General features: G+C 38.0%; 1 protein-coding gene across 1 annotated transcript in view; it reads left to right on the top strand.

Annotated features, from left to right (window-relative positions):
- Positions 1-22278, top strand: part of PDE7B (phosphodiesterase 7B) — a 183163-nt gene that overhangs the window by 43253 nt on the left and 117632 nt on the right. The window contains exon 3 of the mRNA XM_082048520.1: positions 17288-17348. Coding sequence (XP_081904646.1) covers positions 17288-17348 — 61 coding nt within the window. The remainder of the gene's footprint in view (positions 1-17287; positions 17349-22278) is intronic.

Raw genomic sequence — 22278 nt, 5'->3', positions numbered from 1 at the left:
TCCAGAGCTCAGCCCCCTGTTCTGTCTCCAGCTCAGTGCCTGGCTCGCCTTCCTACTTTTCATGTACCATACAGCGCTCTACAAACATTACTTTGCAAACATTATGTAGGTGGGCCTCACAGCATCTCTGTGAGGTAATTAAACACACAAACCTCACACTGCAAACAGGGAAAGGTAGGCTCAGAACTTGGCTTTCTTGCCACGGTTAGAGGGAGAAGCAGTCTCACGGTATTTCAGACAGTTTCAGGCATTTCTTATTAGTTCTTTATTTTAGTAGTTGCAAGGACTGTGCTAATCCATGGGGTTTGATTTGATTCACAGAAGTATAATCTTCAGGTGGGCTTGATCTCTGTTGCTGTGGGCTGCTTTTAATCTGCACAGAGAAACAGACACTCATAGGGTACTCCATTTCATCCCTAAATGGACCCCTGAAGTATCTGCTACAAACAAAACCACCACTGACTCTATTAAAGCGAGACTGTAACAACTACTCAGCTGCAGACGCCTACAGCTGGGTGGCATAAACCCCATTTTTGGCTATACACATACTAATAAATAAAGTAGTGTTAGAAAAAGTCCTGGGATTTGTCAACTATATCATTAAATTGTTAGCAGTAACTGGGTGCATTTTTGGCCAGGGCTGAGTGGGACTTTTCGAAAGAATTCATGCTATGATTAGAGGAGTTCACACTGGCCAGGGATCCAGTAGCATTTTGATTGCAGTTTTGGACACTAACAGAATTTAATGTGATGGATGTGAATTGTTCTGTGCCAGTTGGCCTTAAAGAACAGTCCCTGACATTTTTAATTTGCTAGTATAGACAAAGCCTTTATGTCCAAACTGGAAAGTTCAGAAAATGATGTTTTACTAAAATCTGTGCGAAGAATGGTTTTCCAGACAACATTTTTCTCTGATGAAAGCACTAATCAACTCCTAAAAACTGATGTAAAAATACTATACAACAAAGTATTAATTATTTGTGATTATGAGAGATTTGAAAGTACTTTTCAAAAAAGTGAGGATTAAAATTCCTGTTTCAGGTCCTTATACTTATTCTAAATTCTTTCCACTGTTCTCCAGTTCTTCTGTATTGCAGAGCTGGTGCTATCAATCACTTGTTTTGCTCTTCTGAAGGACGATTACACATTATAAAGTGAAGAACTGAGGCTGTAGTTTATTCATGTGTTCATGTGTGAATTTGCACTTGTTCGTGTACATCCTGTGCACTGGGCAAAATATTTTCATTTCATTTTGAATGATGTATAATGAGGTTTGAAAATATGTTAATCCTTTCTGATTTGGAAGAAGGTGAACATATCTGGTAATTTAAGTGTTGTGGAAGCACAGTTCATTGACGCGGACAGGTCAATGGGAAGTGTTTCTTTGATGGTTTGCTGTGGGAGGAAAGCTGCTTTGATGTGATGTTGCGTGGGATAAAGAGTGTTTCTGGCAGACTTTGAAAGTATCAGTGTTTTGGTACGAAGGCTATTGGTGTTCTTTGTTAGTTTTCTCTGCGGGAGGTGAGGTAAGATAGTTCATCTCTTTTTACTAAGTGACAAATATCAGGTCCACCAGATGTCAGATGTAACATACAGGTTGCCAGGATTCAAAATCATGGTTAGACAAAATTTTCAGAGATGGTTAGAAAAAGCCTGAGAGATATACTTTTTATGACTACTGCACTGTGCCTGGTCTAGAGGGCCGAGAACTTTAAAATAACTGTTCTTTATAAAAGAAGCTTTGGGGTGTCACTGTGTTCTGCATTTTTGATAAAGGTTGTTGGAGAACCTCCTAACGGTGTACTTCCCACACCCACACATGGGTTCTCAAGCAATCCTTGCACACTCCTGATTTTCCCTTTAAAAATACCATATTAATCCTTTATGTAGCTGTCTGGTGGGCGGAGACACTCATGTCCCGGACACTTGTGGCGAAGGTCAACAGAGTAGACAAGGTTGTGATATTTTGTGTTTGTTCTGTGAAAATGTTCAGGAACAAAATCATAAAATATTTATTTTATGTATTGTTTCAAGTATTATGCAAAACCAATAAAAGTAAGTTGAAAGAAAACATCAACATTTCCGATTTTAAATATCAAAGGACAGGAAATTCTCCATCCTTGATTTCCCATTGGGATTATAGCGATTTACTGTTTTGAAATTCCCTGCTTTAGTGTGATATAATGTTTTAAAGGATAAGCAGGATGACATTGAATTTCAGCTTTGTTTGGTTCCAGTCCGACCCTTCATAGTTATCACACCATTGTAAGGTGACATCCGTAAGCTTCCAAAGATATCACAGCCTAAACACTTTTTGATACTGGATTAACATCCTTTCCATGGGAAAGACACATTTTTAATCTTTTTCCAGGCTTCTGTGTTACTACAATAGGGTTTTTTTAATCTCTTCCATATAGTCTCCAGATAAAAATAAATGTGCGGTCAAGCAATGTCAAATCTCCTTGTTGAGAAGGGAGGTGGACTTAAGACAGAGCTTTCTCTCATCATGAAATATAACTGTGGCAACACCAGTATACTTCAAAATATGGACCAGGCTGGCCTATGTCATATTTAAAGATGCTGTTGTTAGTGAACACCACCAGAGCAGTTCAGTTGTAGCTAAACAGCTAGGGTCTAGTAGAAGTGAACACACAGCCTTGTATGAAGGGTTACGTCATCACAGTTATGTTCAGAATGCCACGGATGTGTGATGGCTTCAATTTTTGATAGATATTCAGTGATGAACAGGGCCTGTTATTTAACTCAAATGTGGTAAAAAAAAAATGGAAGACAGTAGTTTTTTTCAATGATGGTGGCTCAGGTGTTACATGTAGAAAGGAAAGCTGCCTTTCTGCCCTTCAGAAAGACAGGGTCGAGTCATGCTTAGGATCTGGGTTAATGGCTGCCACATGATTTATCTGCTCATGGGGGAGGCTGAGTGTTGTCCACATCAGTCCCTGGTGCAATTACTGTCTGTGAAGGCTGGAATTTCTAAATGGCACTAGCCCAATGTCAGCAGACCCCTTAGTTCAGCTGGAGCATGATTTCCAGTGGTCTAAGATGGCTTTCTGTCATTTGTATAATTTAACAATGGCTGGAAACTGAGCTACTCAAAGACCCAACTTCTGACACTACAGGAGTTAGATTTCTGGCAAACTGTTGGGTTATTTTCATTTATAGAATTTAATACTGCAATCAATGTTTCTCAATGTACTGAGGAAGGAGGCCCCAGTCCGTTGTGAAATACCACACTGAACACAAGAAAAACATTGAAAAACCCACACAATAACTTTGTTATCCCTCTCTTGGATTACTGTACACCCAGATGGGAAGATCAATCTTACTTAGATATTTTTTCATTTAAGGACTTTTTGTTTGGTGATTATTTCAAAATCAGAAGTTATTTGGTTTCTGTTTTACAATATTTTACCAAGTCTGATTATTCCAAAATAAGCATTTCATTTTGATAAACCCTTCTATGTTTCCCCTTGAAGGGAAGTCTTGAGAAGGCAGTTTTAATCTCTATCCTCATTCACATTTTTTTACAAATCCAATTAGCTTAATGCCAGATGAATATGTCAATATCAAATACAGAACAGACCATCTGATATGCAGAGCTGGCAATGCTCATCCCCTCCTTTAGATGTGTCCTCATGGTTCCTGTTGCTGTCAATGTATGATGCTCACTGATACTCCAGGGATTCATCCAGTGGCTTCCAGATGGGGAGGGAGAAGCAGGGGTGACCAGCTTTAGCTAAAGAATCACTGCTGTACCAGCCAGGGTCTTTACTTCCTTTGCAGATCAAAGAAAAACGGAACCTCTCAAATGCTCACCAGCGCGTTACCTGTATGTACTGGATTTACTGCATACAAGTGCATAGGGAAAAAACAAATGGTCAACCAGCACAGGGCTGATTTAATAACTGAGGCACTGAGGTGCCTTTCAGAAATCTTGATAGTGTTTCTGATCTAAAGTGACACTTGTTTTCAAAATATTTCTCCTGAAAGCTTATTTTTCTGGCCTAAGTTGCTCAGCCGACTTTATGAGGTGAGAGTGCTCATCAGTCTGCACTATTATTTCCTGTATTTACTTATCCATTACTCAACAAGATAAACGTAGTCATACTGTTAATGTAAGAAATAGTACACAGAATTAGAAGCAACTGGAATGTTACTCCCTGCTCTTTCAGTGAGTTGGCGACCTTTAGTAAGTTTATGTAATCAGTCCTTTCCTCCATTTCCCATCTGTACAGTATCTAACTGTAAAACATAGCCTGCCTCAAGGGTAATGTTAAATAATATTGTAAAAAATAATTAACATAAAAATGTGAAAACTAAAATGAAACAAACTAAACAAAATCACAGAGACATCAAACATTTTCCACGTGCAGACACCTGTTACATCGTTACATTGTGTTTGTCTCAGCATGAGTTTTGCTGCAGTTGCTTCAGACAGTATGTCAGCATCGCACTGAGAGCAGCCAAATAATAGAAATGTGTCTGCATCCATGATACAGATGCCTGAGCAACAAGATTTTAAATCCAAACTCAAACTTCACATGCTTTCATACGAACAGGAGGTACTTCAAAATCTCTTTTAATTGCACAAGCACATTTCCACTGAAAAACCGGTTTGCACTGAGCAGCATTTTCACCTGGCTTATTAATTAGGATCGCGTGACATAAAATGAATAGTACCTTTTTGTTTTAAAATAAAGTTAGCCAAGATAATTAGATATAACTTCATAATGTATGTATTATGTAAATTATGTTTCAAAATAACTTTTGTAAATGCTAGGAAAATAAGCTTAAACAAAGTTTCTAATTGCTGCTGTAAAAAACTTCATTGTTCGTTCTTAGTAAAATGATAGGCATGGACCACCTGTGCAGTTTTATCAGTCAGTGGGTCAGGTATATTGCAATATACGGGTAACCATGACTCATTTGTGAGGAATGGGAAATGCCACATGTAAACACTACAGACACCATAATAATGCATTAATGTTTTTAAAGGAGAACTTATAATAACAGGTGCTTTCAGATTCTGACAAGGAAAATGCTTCTGCTCCTTTCTCTCGATCATTGCACTGCACAACTCCTAAACATACCACTGCTTCCCACAAAGTATAATTCACTCAGCAATCTTTACCCCCAAAAATTTATAACTGTATTTTATACTCCATTGTAAGCATTATGTGCTATGTATAAAGGTATACAACAAAATAAAAATAGGAAAACCAGAAATATTCTTTTCCCTACTGTTTTATCATTTCTTTAAAGGTAAGAGGAAATAACAGGATCTAACCATAGCTTCAGAAAAGGCGTTCTGTTTACTGTGAAGAAAATGGCATGTTTTCCTTTAGTGTTTAGTTGTTTGTACAGCCTGACAGCTGTATTGTGCTATTCACCTTGTACTCTTCCCAAGTGGTCAATTAGTCCTAATAACTATGAACAAAACAGTATTAAAAACATCTTTTTAATTCTTTCACAAAAATGCAATGAATCTAAAGTTGTTAAACAGTCCATTCTGGCCTCCCTCTCTAACTAAATGTTCTGTATATTCCACATGTCCTGGTGAGACCATTCGCAATTTCATCATTTCTGCTTAACTGCCAGCCATTTGTTGGCCATCATGTGGCCGCTGGGAGAGCATTTCTTCTGTCGTGCAAATGTCACCTCTAACATTCAGGATTAACACTGATTTTAGGGTCCAAATGTACAGCAGGTGTTTATGCTTAGAGCTGACTAAATCCTTCTAACTTTAATTAATGAAGAGCTGGACATGCAGGCTTTCTCTGTAATCAGGTGATCTATATCAATCTCTAGAAATTTCCTCAAGTGAGATTCAAAAGAGTCCACCATAGTTTTAAATATGATGTAGATGTTTATTTTTTGGTAGTTTTATAAAACCAAAATGGAGACTTAATTTAAAGAAATAACTAGGTATCTTGGCAATTGTCTGAAAATATACAGGGAGAATGATTTTTCTTGAAGCCTATCTTGTAAAAATTGGGAATTCAAGAAAAAAACTGAAAAACAACAGATCTTACGAGTTGTTTTGCAATTCCATCTTTAAGATAATACCATCATAACAGTCACACTTAAATAGCACAAGACAAAACCAAACACGTCCAAAAATAAAATCCTTTGAAAAGAAAATGCTATGTTGTACATCCATTTTTTCCCCCGGGGAACCAGATAAAGAACAAACTATATATGGCAGATATTAGTCACGTTACTTAATACGTCTGCTGCAACAAATTCAGACGTATGGTGATAAGGTTGGTAATAGGCACTGAATAGAAATTATGCCATCCATATTAGTCAGAATCAAACTGGTTAACACTAAAAATCAAAGGCGTCGTCTGGTTTTGTACAGATGGGTAGGGGATATGTGACTGAAGTTGTACCAGTAGTATGTTCTCCGTGTTGACTCTGGCAGCTAAGAGTGGAAGATATGAGCAAAACCAGGCCAAAAGGCAATGTAATATTATCTCCATGGGAACAAGAGGTTAATAGGTTAACATTTTTTTCTTCTACAGATGAAGAACAGTTTTCAGTTTCCCCCCAGAAAAGCAGCATCCAGATGAATAGGGAGTAACAAGAAACATGGCCTTGCCATTTTTGCAGAGTACTTGCAGTTTACTACCTACAACAGAAGGACATGTCTGTTCAAGAGAATTTATATTCAGAAGGTAAATCCAGATGAAGTGAGGGAACCACATTCGACCAAATCCTTTTCTAACCTTAACTTAGCTCCCATAAATAGTAGATGTTGTCTCTTATTAGCAATGCCTGAAAGAATAGTAACTTTTTCCTTTTTTCTAATTTCTATTACGAAGAAAGCAGGTTTAGTACAGAGGCATTCTATGAAATTAATTTTTACTCTGTTTTTTACTAAAAATTACCTTTATATAATGTGGTTTGCTGTATGTTGTAATTATCTAATGTGTGAGGTTCATGATGTTTTTTCTTGTGCAAAAATATAGCTCTTCATAATTAAGTCTAAAATACTTTCATGTTCCTTAATGATGAAAACTTATTAAGAAACTGAAGTGTGACAGGAAAATATTTTGCAGTAGGGTGCCTTAAGAGACCTTTACCTTCTGATATGCTCAGGATCTTATTTGGATTACACATGGAATTCTATAATATCATTGCAGACTTGTTTGAACACCTGTTCTCAAAACAGGATTATGACAGTCACAGATAGCTATGAAACTATCATGGCTTAATGTTCTCTAGACTGTTGGTCGGCAGCTCAGGAAGACTTTGAGTACAGACCTACGGGGCATTTTGTTTCCATGGAGGTTTTTTTGCTGTTCTTTATTCCAGTTGTTTCTGCAGTCTAAAACAAGCCTCTTTAGAATGAGATGCGTTTATAATTTTTGTATGGGGAATCAAGATTCACATCACTTCAGAAGGCCTTGGGCCTGCAAAAGAAGAAGGAAGCTACCCGGGCAATTAATTCCTTGTGTAAACTCCTATGAGTTTTCTCAAAAGTAAAAGAAACATTTGCAGAAGCTTTGTCCTTTTATTTTACTATCTCAAGGACAGGCATATCTGTAGTCTTAGCTAAGAGATTATAACCAGAATCTGTTAAGAAGTGAGTGAAAAGAACAGCTTTGTGCAGCACTTGTCAACAATACACCTGTTTTGAACTGATGCTTACACACATTTAAAAAACAAACAAACCACAAACAAACAAACAAAACCACAAACTCCACCACACACCTCTAAAAGAAACTCTATGCTTCCGGGAATTATTTTCAGGGAGAAAATTAGTCCTTTTAGCATTGCTCCAAAAGACTGTGACCTTGGAAACTGTAACTAGTATGTTCAAAAACCATGGATTTTCCTGTAGCTGAAGTATGTTCATAGTGAATATTGCAGTAGCAATAATATTTTCTGAAAATAATGGCATTTGTGTGGCTCCAGATATGTTATTGATCCCACTTTGAAAGTTGTATAAAAAGTATGTCAGTATCAATGACTCTTCTAATGTAAAAGATGTTCTTCCCCAATGTTTAACATGACAATTTTTGAAATCAATGTTTTTCTTTTCAAAACAACACTTGCTGGGTTTTAGCTCCATATGTTCCGCATGTAGAAACGTGACGTATGCTGGCTGTACTTGAAGTTCTGAAAGTCATTTTTGCAGTGCTAAAGTTACTTAGTTTTTTGGGTTTTTTTAATTTCTTTTTCCAAACTGCGCTAGTATAAGAGCACTTTTAATTGATAGTTGTGACTGTAGAAGCATGTGTTAACTGGCTAAAATACCACTAAAGAAGCCCATTTTTATAGTATGTGTTTTGTATCACGCTGGACAGATGCCCACAAAATTTTGTATCAGGCCATTGGCACAGAACAACTGAAGATAGTGCTTATATATTAAGATTGCTTATTGTGGCAAAAGAGTTTAAAAATAAGTACATGGCAGGAGGGTCCAAAATGTTTGGGAAGAATAACCAGAATCAAATTTGGGAGTAAAACGGTAAGCAATTGGTGGTAAGCTCAGGAGATACAGTCCAAAGTGAGGTCTTCATGTTGTGACACATTGAAATCATCCAACCAGCTAAAGAAATCAAGGCCTGAGGCCATTCCTTGGTTGTGTCCTCTTTGTACAGCAGCTGGGCCCAGGTTTCCTTAGGGCATGGTGTGACGACACAGTGTTGTAGAAAGGATTTTGTTCCTACAAAGTTTTATTTGCAGAGTGAAACACAAAGTTATCTTAGGGAAAGAGCAAGGAGAGAAAGTGAGAAAAGAGAAAGAGAAAAGCTCACTTTTAAGGAGATGACCAATTTTGCAGTCATTGGACCATGGGGCCCTACTACCTTCAGACTCAAGCAGTGTGTGGTGCACAAGTGAGGGACGATGGAGAAGTAGTTTCCTGCCTTCCATCTCTAAGTGCTCTGTATTCACTTCTGCTGAAGCTATCTGCTTGACCAGACCTTCCACAAGTATGTTTTTGAGGTGTGTTTGATGACTTCTAACTCCTCCCTGTTTTGTTGGTCCAGTGCTTGTTCTGTTACCTAAATCTGTGTCTGTGTCTATGCCAGAAGGTGCGTGAAAGCAGTGGACTTGTGAACACATTACGTAGTTGTTGGTATGTTTTTGGCATGGGTTGTTCTCACCAACTCCCATTCCTTAAAAATGAAGTCCCAGAAAGGATGAAACAGGGCTGACTTGCTGTGTGCTGATGTTTCAGGGAACAAAGAACATCCAGCTCTTGAGAAGCAGGTAGCCACTGGTGCTTGGTACTGCTCAGAAAGTAACCAGGGAGACAGTCTTAGACATATGGAACCCGATGTCTGTGTTGGCTGACAGGAGCTTTGTCTTCTTGTCCTTCCTGAGGCTGTACTTTTGTATGCAAAGCGTACGGTATGCAGTGGGCACACACAAAAAAGTAGGTGCCAAAATTCATCCCATGTTGCTCTGAATAGCCTAAGGAGATGTTTCAGCAGATTTATTCTCCCACAGGCCTTTGATTTGCTTCTTGGAAAGAGTGGTGTGTCAGTTGGTACTTCTGAGGCTTTGACCCTTCCTTTGATCCAGTAGATCAGTGGGACATATGTGAGAAAAACATGTGGTTGAAGTTGAGATCTAAATTTTCACAAATTAATCCCATGTTTTCCTTCCATTAGATATTTCAATAGAAAGTGAAAGTTAAAATGGCAGTAACCATGGAAAGCAGCTAGGAGAACAGCTCCGCTCTGTAACTGAAAGGAGGAGGAAAGATAATTATGCGGTCCAGAAGATGTTTAAATGCAGAGAACTTTGATGTTTCACATCAGAGCAACAATAAACCGAGACAACAAATTTGCCTTTTCCCTAGTATTGATATTTTCCTCTCATCTTCCCTCCCACTTAGAACTGGTTTTGTGGTGGAAGGATTCATTACGTAATCTACAGATGTTTTACATTCTTTAAAATGTAAACTAACAAATGAACTGTAATACAGATTTATCCCATGAGAGCAAAAAATTAGTCTGCTCTTTAACGTTTGTAGGATGATGGCACCCCCTCAGAACATGCCTACAAGTCGTGCCTCGCCTGTCAGTGCATTCAACTGTGACTTATTGCTTATTAAAACCCAGCATTTTTATTACTTAGTAATTCTAGACTTGGCTCCCAGTGCCCCTGTTATAAACACTTAAAAGTAGGGATGCCATATTGAAACACTGACAGATTCTCAAGGGGGCCAAGGCTACTGGAGCCTCCCTAATGAAGTCACACACTGTTAAACTTTTTTTTTTCCTTAATTCCAGAAGAAAACAAAGCAGTTAAGCTGCTCTGTCCATTTTCCAGCAACATCAATCCATTTCAAACCACTCTTAACCATAGTAAATCACAGGTTTGTGAGAAAATGAACTGCCTAAAGGTTCACCTCAGGTTATTTAGCCCACAAACAAGTTGCTGACTACCGGCAACAATGGTTGGCTGGGAATTATTGTTCAATTTAGTTGTAATTACTTATTTTGCTGAGTCTTCTGTTCAGATTAGCTGAGGAGCCACAGCACGGTAAATTCCATAATGAAAAGAATTGCCAAGGTTTGACTGGAGATTGACACTGACAGTGTTGAAAGGTTATTTGAGCAACATGTTTTAACTTCCTGGAGGGAAGAGAAACCTCTTTCACTGGGAAAGCTTGGCAAGGGAGGAACTGTCAAAGCAAGTCTTCCCAGATATAGCTATTCTACTCTGCAGAAAATCATCCAGATGTTAATAGAACCTGAATTTTCAGTTTAAGTATGCCTCAATTCTGATACTAAATAGGGAAGCTGGAAACTTTGCTCACGAAATGTGGTAGAGTTGCAATGTAATAGTAGTAATTTGAAGAGCAGCAAATGTATTTTAAAGGCAATTGTCAGTATGCTGTGATTACACCATATTTATAAATGGGTGGACATAAACATAATACATACCAGTTCAAGATAAGTGTACTTTTTTGCAGCCTAATTTAGTGGAACACGTACCTTAACAAAGGTAGGTCTAAATTTTCAGGTAACTGTAAGATTTTATCTACAATCATTACATGAACTCTTAATAAGGCCTGGGGACAAAGGCACTTTTATAGATCTTGGATAATTTCATTATCTGAAAGATTCTAGTGGTCTTTTCTACCAATGAGAATGTTTATACATGTGATTCTCAAGTTGCATTCATTTTAAACATATTTTCATATAATAAAGTCTAAGTAAAGTTCTTGAAGGATTCAAAGTTGGCAATTCAAGGTTATATGACTAAGGTGAGCTTTTTGCAGTCATTCGCTCCAGAGAAAATTGATCAAACATGGGCCTGTTAAATTTAAAATGAGGTGTGATACAGAGAAAATAAGCTTTTGTCTCTAAACAAATGAAAACAATGGCTTAATTCCTTAGCTATATGCCAACAAAGGCCATGGGTATAGATTCAGCAAAATGCAGAAGTATCTGACATTTCAGTGCATCTCAAGATTATGCAGAGTACTGGTAGGGAACTTCCTTGTTTTACATAAACACTGATTTAATCACTAACAGATAATATTACAAGGCTTTCAATTTGGGGTGGTGCTTGTGAAAAGTCTGCAGGCAGGACAGATTACATATGTCAGACTGCTCTGGTAGTTCCTGTACTTTCTTTTGTCCCTGTCAGAGAGGAGAGACAGAACTGGAAATACCACAAGTGTAATAAGGCATTGGAAATCTTACAGTTCCTACACTCTGATATTTCATCAGCATTTGAGATAAATCTACCTTAAATCTCCTTCCAGGCAGCCTGAAGACAAAGAGCATGTGGCCTGACTCCTTGTGAAATATTGCCCTTAATTTTCAACTATTTATATGAGTTACAAGTGGCCAGTTGTTTTTATAAAAGATTGCTAAAACTTATGAAGTACTGTTGCTTTTCACACCAACAAACTTTACATCTATAAATCCTTAGGCAACTACAGTTATGCTTTTACATACTACAGGACTTCATTCAAGTCCTTTTTAAAAGTGATGTAGAAAGGAACATAATAGGAAAAGAGAAATATTAATAACAGTAGCATTTTTTTGCCTCTTAGATCTGTTTTTTCATAGAAGCATAGAAGCTGTTTGCTCTGCCTTAAATTATTGTAACTGGTTGTGTCTACAAGTACATCTTTTAACTCTGATTTCTAAAGGAATGAGAAATTGTATGCAGTACTCTGGGGAGGGTGGGGGGAAAGGATAGAAAAAACCCTTTTACCAAACAGCGTTGTTATGTAGAATGCACTTATTTCTACTTATTTCTATTGGTAAGAGCAAAGCATATTAACATAAGGTTCCTTTAAAAAATGAAAACAGATGGATCCTTAAAAAGCACCTGGCATGCAATCAACGTGCAATTAACACATCTCCTCTATTTGGAGGTATAATAATCCCTGTCACCTCCTGCAAAAACAATATTATCCCAACTTTATTGTCATGTTTGACTGATCATGTACATCTAGTACCTCGTTGATTATTGCAACATTGGAAGAGACATATGTGTTGAACACCACACTCAGGACGTGCAGACCAGAACAAAGTAAAGACGACAACAAATATGGTTCCTATTCCAATAACTTTTTGACTGACTAAGCTGGATTTTAAACTTGGTTGTCTGCAGCTTAAAAGGTTAAAATTGTGCATGTTCAAATTTCATGCCAGAAAAACTCTTATTATATTTTTAAACCCTATACACTCTGAAATTATTAAAATTGTTAAATGTTAATTATATGCATTTAATAAGCAGAAAATTACTGTGCCACTTACTGCAATTCTCATGACAAACTTTCAGACCATTACTTGCTGAATTTAGTCATAAGTAAGAATTTAGCCCTATTTATTTCAATTGATTTGTATTTCTCTTCTTAGAATGTGTAATGCTTTAATTTACCATACAGATAGACATTGAATAGAATTACTTCAAAAACATTGTTTCTGTAGATGAAGTTTTCTCCACAACACAAAAGAAAAACACTAAGGGCATATTCTGTCTGGTGTATATACACCCTGTTTATTGCTACATATCTCAAATCCTCAAATGCAGGTGGTGTGAGCCCAGGCATGCTGGAAATGGAAACCCAACCTATGAATGATCATGTAATACTGGAGAAGTAATATGAGATGCATTAGTGCATTAGTACAACTGACTAGAGAAGATTTTCCATCCACTCTCTGCATGACCTTTTTTATTTTTGCCAGTTGTGCTTTTCTGCAGTTTTGCTTACACTGTTTTGGCACAGGGCCCCTTGCAGGAGGCTTCTTGTTCTCCTGTGTACTCCTCATGGTATCTTGCAAAGAGGTCATCTTGCCTGAGAACACCCTCCTTCGGCAGAGTCTTTTGCTATGGAGGATGGTGCCTGTGTAATACGGTATTTGTCTTTTCCAACAGGTGGTACTGGGCCATCATAGCCAACCAGGATGGCTTCAAGCTGTCCAGTTTACTTATTAAAGGACCTGGCTTCATGTCACATTTCTTCTGAAGATCATGTCCTTTTGTCCTCATTCTCTAACAGCAACTCTTTTTTTTTTTTTTTTTTTTTTCTAAAGCTACACTTCCAGCTGCTCTGTGATTCGGTTTCTTTTTCCATGGGGGACTGGTGAGTCCCATTCTAGTTCACTACTTTTCAGCTTGTGCAACAGACTTAACATCCTGGCATGCATCCAATCTCAAAAAAAGGGAGTTGAGAACAGATAATATATTAATTTATTTTCTTATATAAATACAAATACTTTCTCACATGCATAATGAATTGCAGGCTACAATCCTAAGTGGAATGACATACATATTACTGAAAATATTATTAACTGAAAGCAACTATACTTTTCTCTTCTCAAGAAAGAGAAGAAATCATACAGTCTAGTCCAGAATTCAGTGATTCAAGAGATATGAAGGTATAACAAAGACTTGGAGGGGTGACTTTTTCTTGTATTTACACACTTGTTTCTTAAATCTGACCACTTCTGAACACAGCAGTGTTTAAAGATTTTTAAACAGCAAATCTTCTCTCACTTCAGAGGAAGTGAAAACCTGTGGCATTATTTTCAGCCAGGCTGCCCCTGTAAACTCACCAACCCAACATCCAGGACTACGTATGGCAGAGGCAATCTAGTAATACTGTAGTTGCCCTAACCACGAAGCCCAAACTGAGATTTAAAATATCCCAAACTCAGGGATCATTTAGATCCAAGAATAAGATTTATCAGATTTTTAGAGTGAAAGCTTGGAACTTCAATGAGCTTCAAATATAGATCAGCACTGAGAATCCAACCTCATCATAGATTTCAAGAAACTACGTTCGGAGGCAACTCTCCTGTTTCAGTTCATTGCTCTCCCTAACTGGATAACATATTTGGTCTTTACAGCTCACCATTTAGACTCTTGCTTCTCTAAAATGGGAACAGAAAACCAATACATTCTTCCAGACTTGACTCCTATGAATAAAGCCAGTGCTGCTTAGAAGCAGCAGTTTCTAAAGGCTCTGCAGCCAGCCTTTAAAAGAGATGTCATATTTCTCTCTCAGCGTCCCCAACAGACATATATCGTGATCTGCATATGTGCAATAGATCTGCATACGTGCAGCAGATACGTCCAGGGTTATTCTTTCTCTCCTCTTCTCTTCTCTTCTCTTCTCTTCTCTTCTCTTCTCTTCTCTTCTCTTCTCTTCTCTTCTCTTCTCTTCCTCTTCCTCTTCCTCTTCCTCTTCCTCTTCCTCTTCCCTTCTCTCTGTCTCTTGACTGGTTGAAATTAAAAATTAGAATAACCAGTGTCTAACGTGGAAGTCCTGACCCTGATGGGTCCACTATTGACTTTGTAGCCAACTTAGAAAATTTCAGAAGAGAATGAACAGCTGCTTTGGAACTAGTTAGGAAATTGATTGGGACCAAAGAGACTCTTGACCTCACCTCTCAGTATCAGCTCTGATATCCAAGCAGGCAGAACAAACCCAAAACAGAAAGGGAAGTAAGACAGGCTGAGAAAAGGACAGGAGAAGGTTGTCCATCTCTGGCAGGAATTCATAGCAGTGGTGGCAAAGTCTCAGTTTAATCCTAAAGATTAAATCCTGAACTCATTCCTTACTTCTTGTTCACGGAAAACATTTGCTGACAGCAAAAATGCCCAAAATTACTCTATTTATTGGATAAGCAAAAATGAGTCCCTGCTGCACTTCTGTGCCACTTTACACATCCAGGATCCAACTAAGTCTTTTTCAGATGCTCTGAGCATTGATGTGCACCTAAGAGCTCTTACTGGCATCAGAAATTAAATTGCTGCAGAAGCTTTGTCTCCTGGTATTTCCAGATGCACTGGTAGTAGTGAAGAATCTCCTAGGCTGACTGTTGTAGCATGATTTGCGGCCACTTTGGTGGGTTGCAGGGGTTAAATGAAATCACATAAGGCTATGAACTTGAATACAGTTATCTGAATCTCACTTGCAAAATTTTCAAAGTTCATCCATCATCCTAATGGATCCCGTGGGATGTTGATGGATTCTGGGGAACATTAGCAAATTTCATAGCACTGGGACTTGTGAGTATTGTTAAATATTGTAAGACATCACTTGCCAGCTTGAAATGTGATGTTTATATAAATATGTCTGGAACATACAATACCTCTGAGGAACTAAATAAAAAATGACCAAAAATTTTCAAAGAGCAGCAAAAATTCAGGGGTGAGGCGGGCAGTGAATTTTGACATGCTTTCTTTCATCTGTGTTTGTCTAAGTATACTTATGGTCATGAAGAAGAAGCTGGGAGATTTCTGTGAAAAGAATGCCCATATCTTAACATTCTTCCCGTAGCAAATTTCTGTGTCTCCTGAAAGGGAGGTGGTATGAGAGCATTTGTAAAATTAACTTTGAAATACTAGGTGTTGTTTTTCTTTTGCAATCTTTCAGTATTATTTGCTTCCCACCTAGGAAGGTTAATACAAGCGTCTGTTTGCTCTTTTTAGATGTACTGATATATTTAAAGACTCTGAGTGGGAGATGGGCTTTTGCTTGTTTGTTTGTGTTTATTTGGTATGAGGGAGGTGAAGGCTTTTTTTAAAAATAGTGAGTTCCAAATGTGTTGTTAATTTATGAAACTGTTGCTGTGTTTCATCTTCTTTGAAGCTCTGAGGTTTTTTATTTACCCAATTCTTTATAGGTTTCAATATTTGCTACAAATGTGACTTCTATTAAAAAAAAAAAAAAAAAAGTACTAACCACTTTGTCTTACATAGAGAGAAAGCCATAGGTGCTAAAGAGGGGAAACGGCACAAGAAAGAGGGAGAAAGGAAGAGAAAGGTAAATGGAGAGCGCTCAGTGATTTTTCCAAACTTGAACCACTGTGCTTTTATTCCCATTTGGTCATAGATACCAAAACCACTAATATGTAGATAAGGAAGTACAGACCACTTTTACCTATAAAATATGGGGCTATATTTAAGCTCCCATCATGAGCTCTGAGTGTAGTTATACAAAATTGAATCTTTTTTTTAGCACCTGAAGCAACCACTACTGAAGTGAGTGGGATTTGCGCACTTACTGACTTTAATCGGAGCTGGATCAGACCCATGAGCCACATCAATTATGTTTCTCCTGGCAACTAAACCAACATGCCTGTCTGCATAAAGGACTCAAAAATGATGTCTTATCTTTGAAAACAACCCAACACTTCTGTACTCTGATCCTAACTCTAATGATGTTCCTTCACTGGGGTTGTATAGGGACAGAACATCATCCCTGGTAATCATATAATCATAGAATCACAGAATGTCCTGAGATGGAAGGGACTCACAAGGATTATGGAGTCCAACTCCTGTCCCTGCACAGGACAACCCCACAGTTCACACCATGTATCTGAGGGCATTGTCCAGTCTCTTCTTGAACACTGTCTGGCTTGGGGCCACTACTGCCTCCCTGGGGAGCCTGTTCCAGTGCTCCACCACCCTCTGGGGGAAGAACCTTTTCCTAATGTCCAACCTAAATCTTCATGGCCCATCTTCCTTATCTGTATGTGTGAATATTATTTTTCATGGGTCTGATGCTAACAAATAGTAACACGGATCAAGCAGCAGCTTAAGCCACAGATACACATTGTATCTTCACCAAGAAACAGTGTTGACCCATCTTTGTACATTAGTAATGTCCATTCTTCCTCAAACTTTGGCTACTTGAAAATCTTTTGATTGTGACATTTTTACAATGTGTATTTTAACATCTCCTATTCCAAAACATAAACAGAGCTATCTGAGGACAAGGACAGGGATCCTATCACAGTATATTTAACTAAATATATCTTTTTTTTTTTTTCAGAGGTGCGGAGAAATCTCATTTGATAGTCCTGACCAGAATGCCAAATGTGTTCGCATGCTAGGTAAGGGTAAGAATCTTTTCCCCTTTTGATACAATAAATGGGTGGAAGTATGTTTAATTGTGGATTTCTTCTCAAAAAGGACATGATAATGGCCATGATGATTCACAATGGCATTTACATAGCTCATCCAAAAGTATTCCTCATTAATACATTCTTTATGGTGAATTTTCAGTTATTGAAACAGAGTGTGTGTATATATATATGTATGTATCCCTGTAGCGCCCATCTGCACAGATGAAAATACAGCTGTACTGTAATTGTAACCTCTGATGTACTCAAGTCCAGCATTCACATTCAAAAGCTGTAAACCTGTACTTTGAAATAGAGTATTAATTTCACAAATATGTATCAAAAGCTTCTAGGTCTGACCTTCAGCTGCATCAATCAGCAAAATTTCAGTCACTGTGATTTTACAGATTTGCACTGTTTTAGCACTTTGCCCATCATTTGTAAAAAATAATATTACATAGAACTGTTTATACTTGGAAAACAATACAGGAATGTTCTGCTATGTTTCATTAATTTCTGTGACCAATTTCATTGTATTTACTTGTTTCATCTACAGTGTCAGTACTGAAACATTAACAGCACCACTAGTATCACAATGAAAGACATGGAGTAAGTGTCCAAAAACCTAAAAGATAATGTTGACTCAGAAAAAAATTAAATCACTGAACACTGGCAGGATTAGACTTTAAATTCTGAAGACTTTTCACCTGACAGGGTTGAGATAAATGTATGCTGTGAATTAGAGCATTGTATCTAATAACATGAAGACAGAAATAGTCACCATTTTAAAAACTCCAACTGGCAACGTCTAGGAACTCAGTTCCCATCTGGGTGCATAGCTATGTTCTGTAATAACAGATTATGTGGTTAGTTGTTTATATTCATTAAATCTTATTGTCACAATAGACTATAATTGCTGCAGAGGAAATCTGTCATGCTTATAGTGCACAGATCCTAACAGATGAACTGACACAATGGGCCATAATGATCTGTTACATCAATGATCCATGGTTAGAGGTTCTTAATGGAAACAGCTGACAGAAAGATACACTTGTGATCCTTTATCATGCCAGTTATAATCTACAGCTTAAATACCATTGAGTTCGTAATACTCAAGTTCTAAGGAAGTTATACCCATGCTAATGTTATTATCCATTAGGGGAAAAAAGGGGGGGTGGGAGAGGGAAGAACGAAAGAAATGACCTGAAGATTAGTCTTCTGCATGGATTGTTTCATCATTTGGTTTGGCACTTTATTACAAGTAAGTTCAAAATTGGGAGTTTAGTATCATCCTTAATGTAAATGATTCTTTAGAAGCAGTGAGCAGAAACAGATCTTGTTTCCATTACTGATATTCTTATCTATATCTTGTAGTATATGCATGTGCAAGAATGAGAACATAGGCTGTGCTCTGTAAGGAAACTGCTGGGACTGTAAAAATTATTCCAATGGGACATGCAAAAGGTGTGACTGTGTCTCAGAGTATTTAAAAATATTCCACCTGCTATTATTATTCCTCAGTGTCTCTAACAAATTAAGGACTCTACTGTCATATATAATATAGGATATTACATTTCACCCCAAGCTATCTCAAATCATGTACAGAGTTGAGATTATTCTAAGCACAAGTAGATATCCCCAACCGGCTCTGTAAGTGGTATGAGAAGTAGAAAATAGCATTGTACAGTTGCTCTGAGGGCAGCTACTGGAGACAAACTCCACTGTCTTGATTTATCACAGAACTGCGTGTGATTTTGCTAGTGCTATAAAGCCAGAGGGTGTCAATTCTCAACCTCTCCTTTCATACTGGACTCTGTGCAAAAGAGCGGGAGCCAGAAATTGCGCAACCTAAAAGGTCTAAGACTTTGTGCTGAATGCGTCATGTAGTATCCAGTTTCAGATGTTACAAGGGAATTGAATTTCCATGAGAACGAAACACAAAGTTTGTCACTGATCAATGCAAAGCTGACATCATAACGTCTGTGGGTGTAACTAGTGGACAAAGCACAATGTACCTTCAGAGAAGGACATCTTTCTTGACTGTGCCGTCTTTGAAATATGCTGAAAACAGCCATGCTGTCATTTACTGTAACAGTGACACAGTGCTGACAGAAATCTAGAGGGCAAGTCCAGGCAACTCCAAGAGGATAATTACTTAGAAAAGAAACACAGGAGCATGGAGTACTGACTGTATTTCTTCAGGGATCTTTGATGCAAGACCAGTCCGTACTTGAAACTGTACATTATCGAGCAATACTGTAAAAGGGTAACAGTTGGTTTTGTCAGAAAAGGTCTATGTCTGGGTTATACTACTGGTTCCAGGTTAGCTTCAAATTTAAAGGTTTTTAGGACTAGTGCTACTTTTGCTACTGTGAGCCCTTGTCCCTTGAGGTAACATGGATTATGTGGATGAAGTCCTTTCTCTAATTAAGGTCGAGGAAGAGAGCTTTGCAGTGAAAATCTTTTTCTTTTCCTATCTTCTTGGTAGAAAACAGGATGCCTAAACGTCAACAACAGCTATAGTGAAAATAGGTAACTTTTCAATGGACTGACTAGATTATCACTCAACCTGAGGTTAAGAACAACAAAATCAGTTTAATGCCTTGTCTTTCATCATTGGAGTGATGGATATTTATAATCCAAGTGTGAAAAATAACTTGAACAACTAAATTAAATGGTCACTTAGTAGTGCTTCCTAAGGATATAATAGATAATAACTATGCGCGCTGCCCAAGATTTGCTTAGTATCAGTGTATCAGTATCATATGTACGCAAGTTCTTATGCTTTGTATTGTGTTTGTTTCTTTACACTTCTGTAATGTGATACTAGTTAAAGCAATAAAACTTTTGTAACAGTCACAGAAGAAAGTTGGTCAGTGGCTCACCTTAGCATTTTGAAGACCAATGTTCAAATCCTAAATCTATTGCAGATTTCTTGAGCCTGACATTGGCTAAGGTTTTAAAAATCCTTGCACATCCATTGGCATTTGAAAAATGGGAGAAGTGCTTCCTCACTTCTTAGGAACAATAAGAATAAATGTATAAGTACAATGAGAAGATGAAGTACTATAATGATGCAGGTCATACAGATGCCACACTGTCAATAAAAGTGTGTTGTCAGAGGTTTCCCTTGAATCTCTGAGTGCCTCTGCAGCTACTGGTAGCTCAGCAGCATTTCCAGTGCTGCGCTGTTCTGCTTAAATTGGCACCGTTATCAAGTTAGTGAGGGCACTCAACCGCAACAAAATTGTTCGATAATGCTGAAATGAGTGTCAAAAAGCTTTCACTTTATGCTGCTTTCTGGAAGTTAAAACCCTGGGCTCCTCATGCCCTTTACTTATAATGATTTTGAGTTAAAAAAATGATAGCTGACACAAAACCTGAGCAGATAGCAAGGTACTCACTAGGTAGTTATTAGTCCAGATATTCATATTATAAGGGCAGAAGGGAACTATCCCTCTCCCTAGAGCATCCACTGCTATTTTCAATGGCACAACCTGTGGTTAATTTTTCCCATATGTAGACAGACATATTCTGGGCTCAGACATGACACAGTGTCATATCATGCATAGATAATTGGGTTAGTTTGCTGTGAAAATTGCTAGTTGGATGGCTAAGCTAATTAGCTGTGCTGGAAAGAATTGCATACTAGCTTGGATGAGTCCAAAGGTAACCGGTTCTTACCTCCTAACTGGCCCATCTAAAGCTAACTCAGTAACCTCTACATGCAAGAACGCTGAGTTTTATTAATTTATCCCAGAAAGAATAATGTTCCCATATCAGGCTCTAGGATTAGTACAAAAGGAGAAAGGTCTGCCAACTAGAAGATAAACTTCAGTGCATAAATAAATACAGTTTATACAGAATAGACACAGTTACATAGGAAGTAGGCAGCTGCAATCATAACACTTATAAAATTAAATAATCCCATCAGTTTTAGTCTGTTCAACCTTACTGGTGATAGTGGAGTAAGGGGAATGGATGATAAAAGCAAATTACCTAGTTTGGTACTCTAGTAATCAGTCTTCCACCACCATATAAGGTCTTTCCTCACTGAAATGCTGGGTAGATTTTGAAGAGGTCACATGTCTTGCTGGCCAGCTCTGCTGTCTGCAGAGATTTTTCCAGGGGAAATGTGAATAGCTTTCCTTAAGGAGCTAGTTAATGAGATGAAAACACAAGCCTTCCAGACACCCCATGGCAAGTAGCTGAGGTGTTTTCATTATTGTAAATTCCACGCAGACAGGAATAATGTGGGTGAGGTTTGTTTCCCTTTTGGTGTAGATTTAATCCTTGCAGAAGCAGACAGATGAATCCTTGTTTGGAATAAAAGTAGTTTCCTCACAAATAGCCATTTAAAATTCATCCAAGAAAAAAAATGCAAAAACAAAAGTGGGGGATGGCATCTACTTTTTCTTCCCCAGACTACTAAGACATAACTTTGTTGCTTTGGGGCAACAGACTTTTTTTCATATTCCAGCACAGAGAGGTGCCTACCTCCCTCACCCCAAAAAAGCTGCTTTGTGGCATACTTCCACCATTTATTACCTATAGGGTGTTATGGTCAAAGGAATTGGCATTTAGCCATGAAATAAGTTTCATGGATCCAGCTTCAGTCTTGGTGGCTCTTTGCCCACAGTAGAAAACCACCACACATTTGAACACAGTTGGCAGCTGCTGCTTACGAGAGGCAGACATTACTGGAATAACAACTGTGTTGAAAGCCAGGACTGGGGGGTACTGGCAAGGCTGTGGCTGGCTGGCCTCTGCCTTGCATAACCATTGAACTCACCTTCACTGGAGAAAAAAAAAACCTATGGAAATGTACTTGGAGAAATCTATGTAAATGTACTTTGAGAAACCTAATCAGGTAAACAACTAGATAACTCAGTGGGAAAAATAAATATTGAGGAACGGTTAG

The sequence above is a fragment of the Streptopelia decaocto genome (assembly GCF_964273445.1).
Source record: "Streptopelia decaocto genome assembly, chromosome: 3".
NCBI classification, from domain to species: domain Eukaryota; kingdom Metazoa; phylum Chordata; class Aves; order Columbiformes; family Columbidae; genus Streptopelia; species Streptopelia decaocto.
This window is presented reverse-complemented; position numbering and strand designations above follow the sequence as displayed.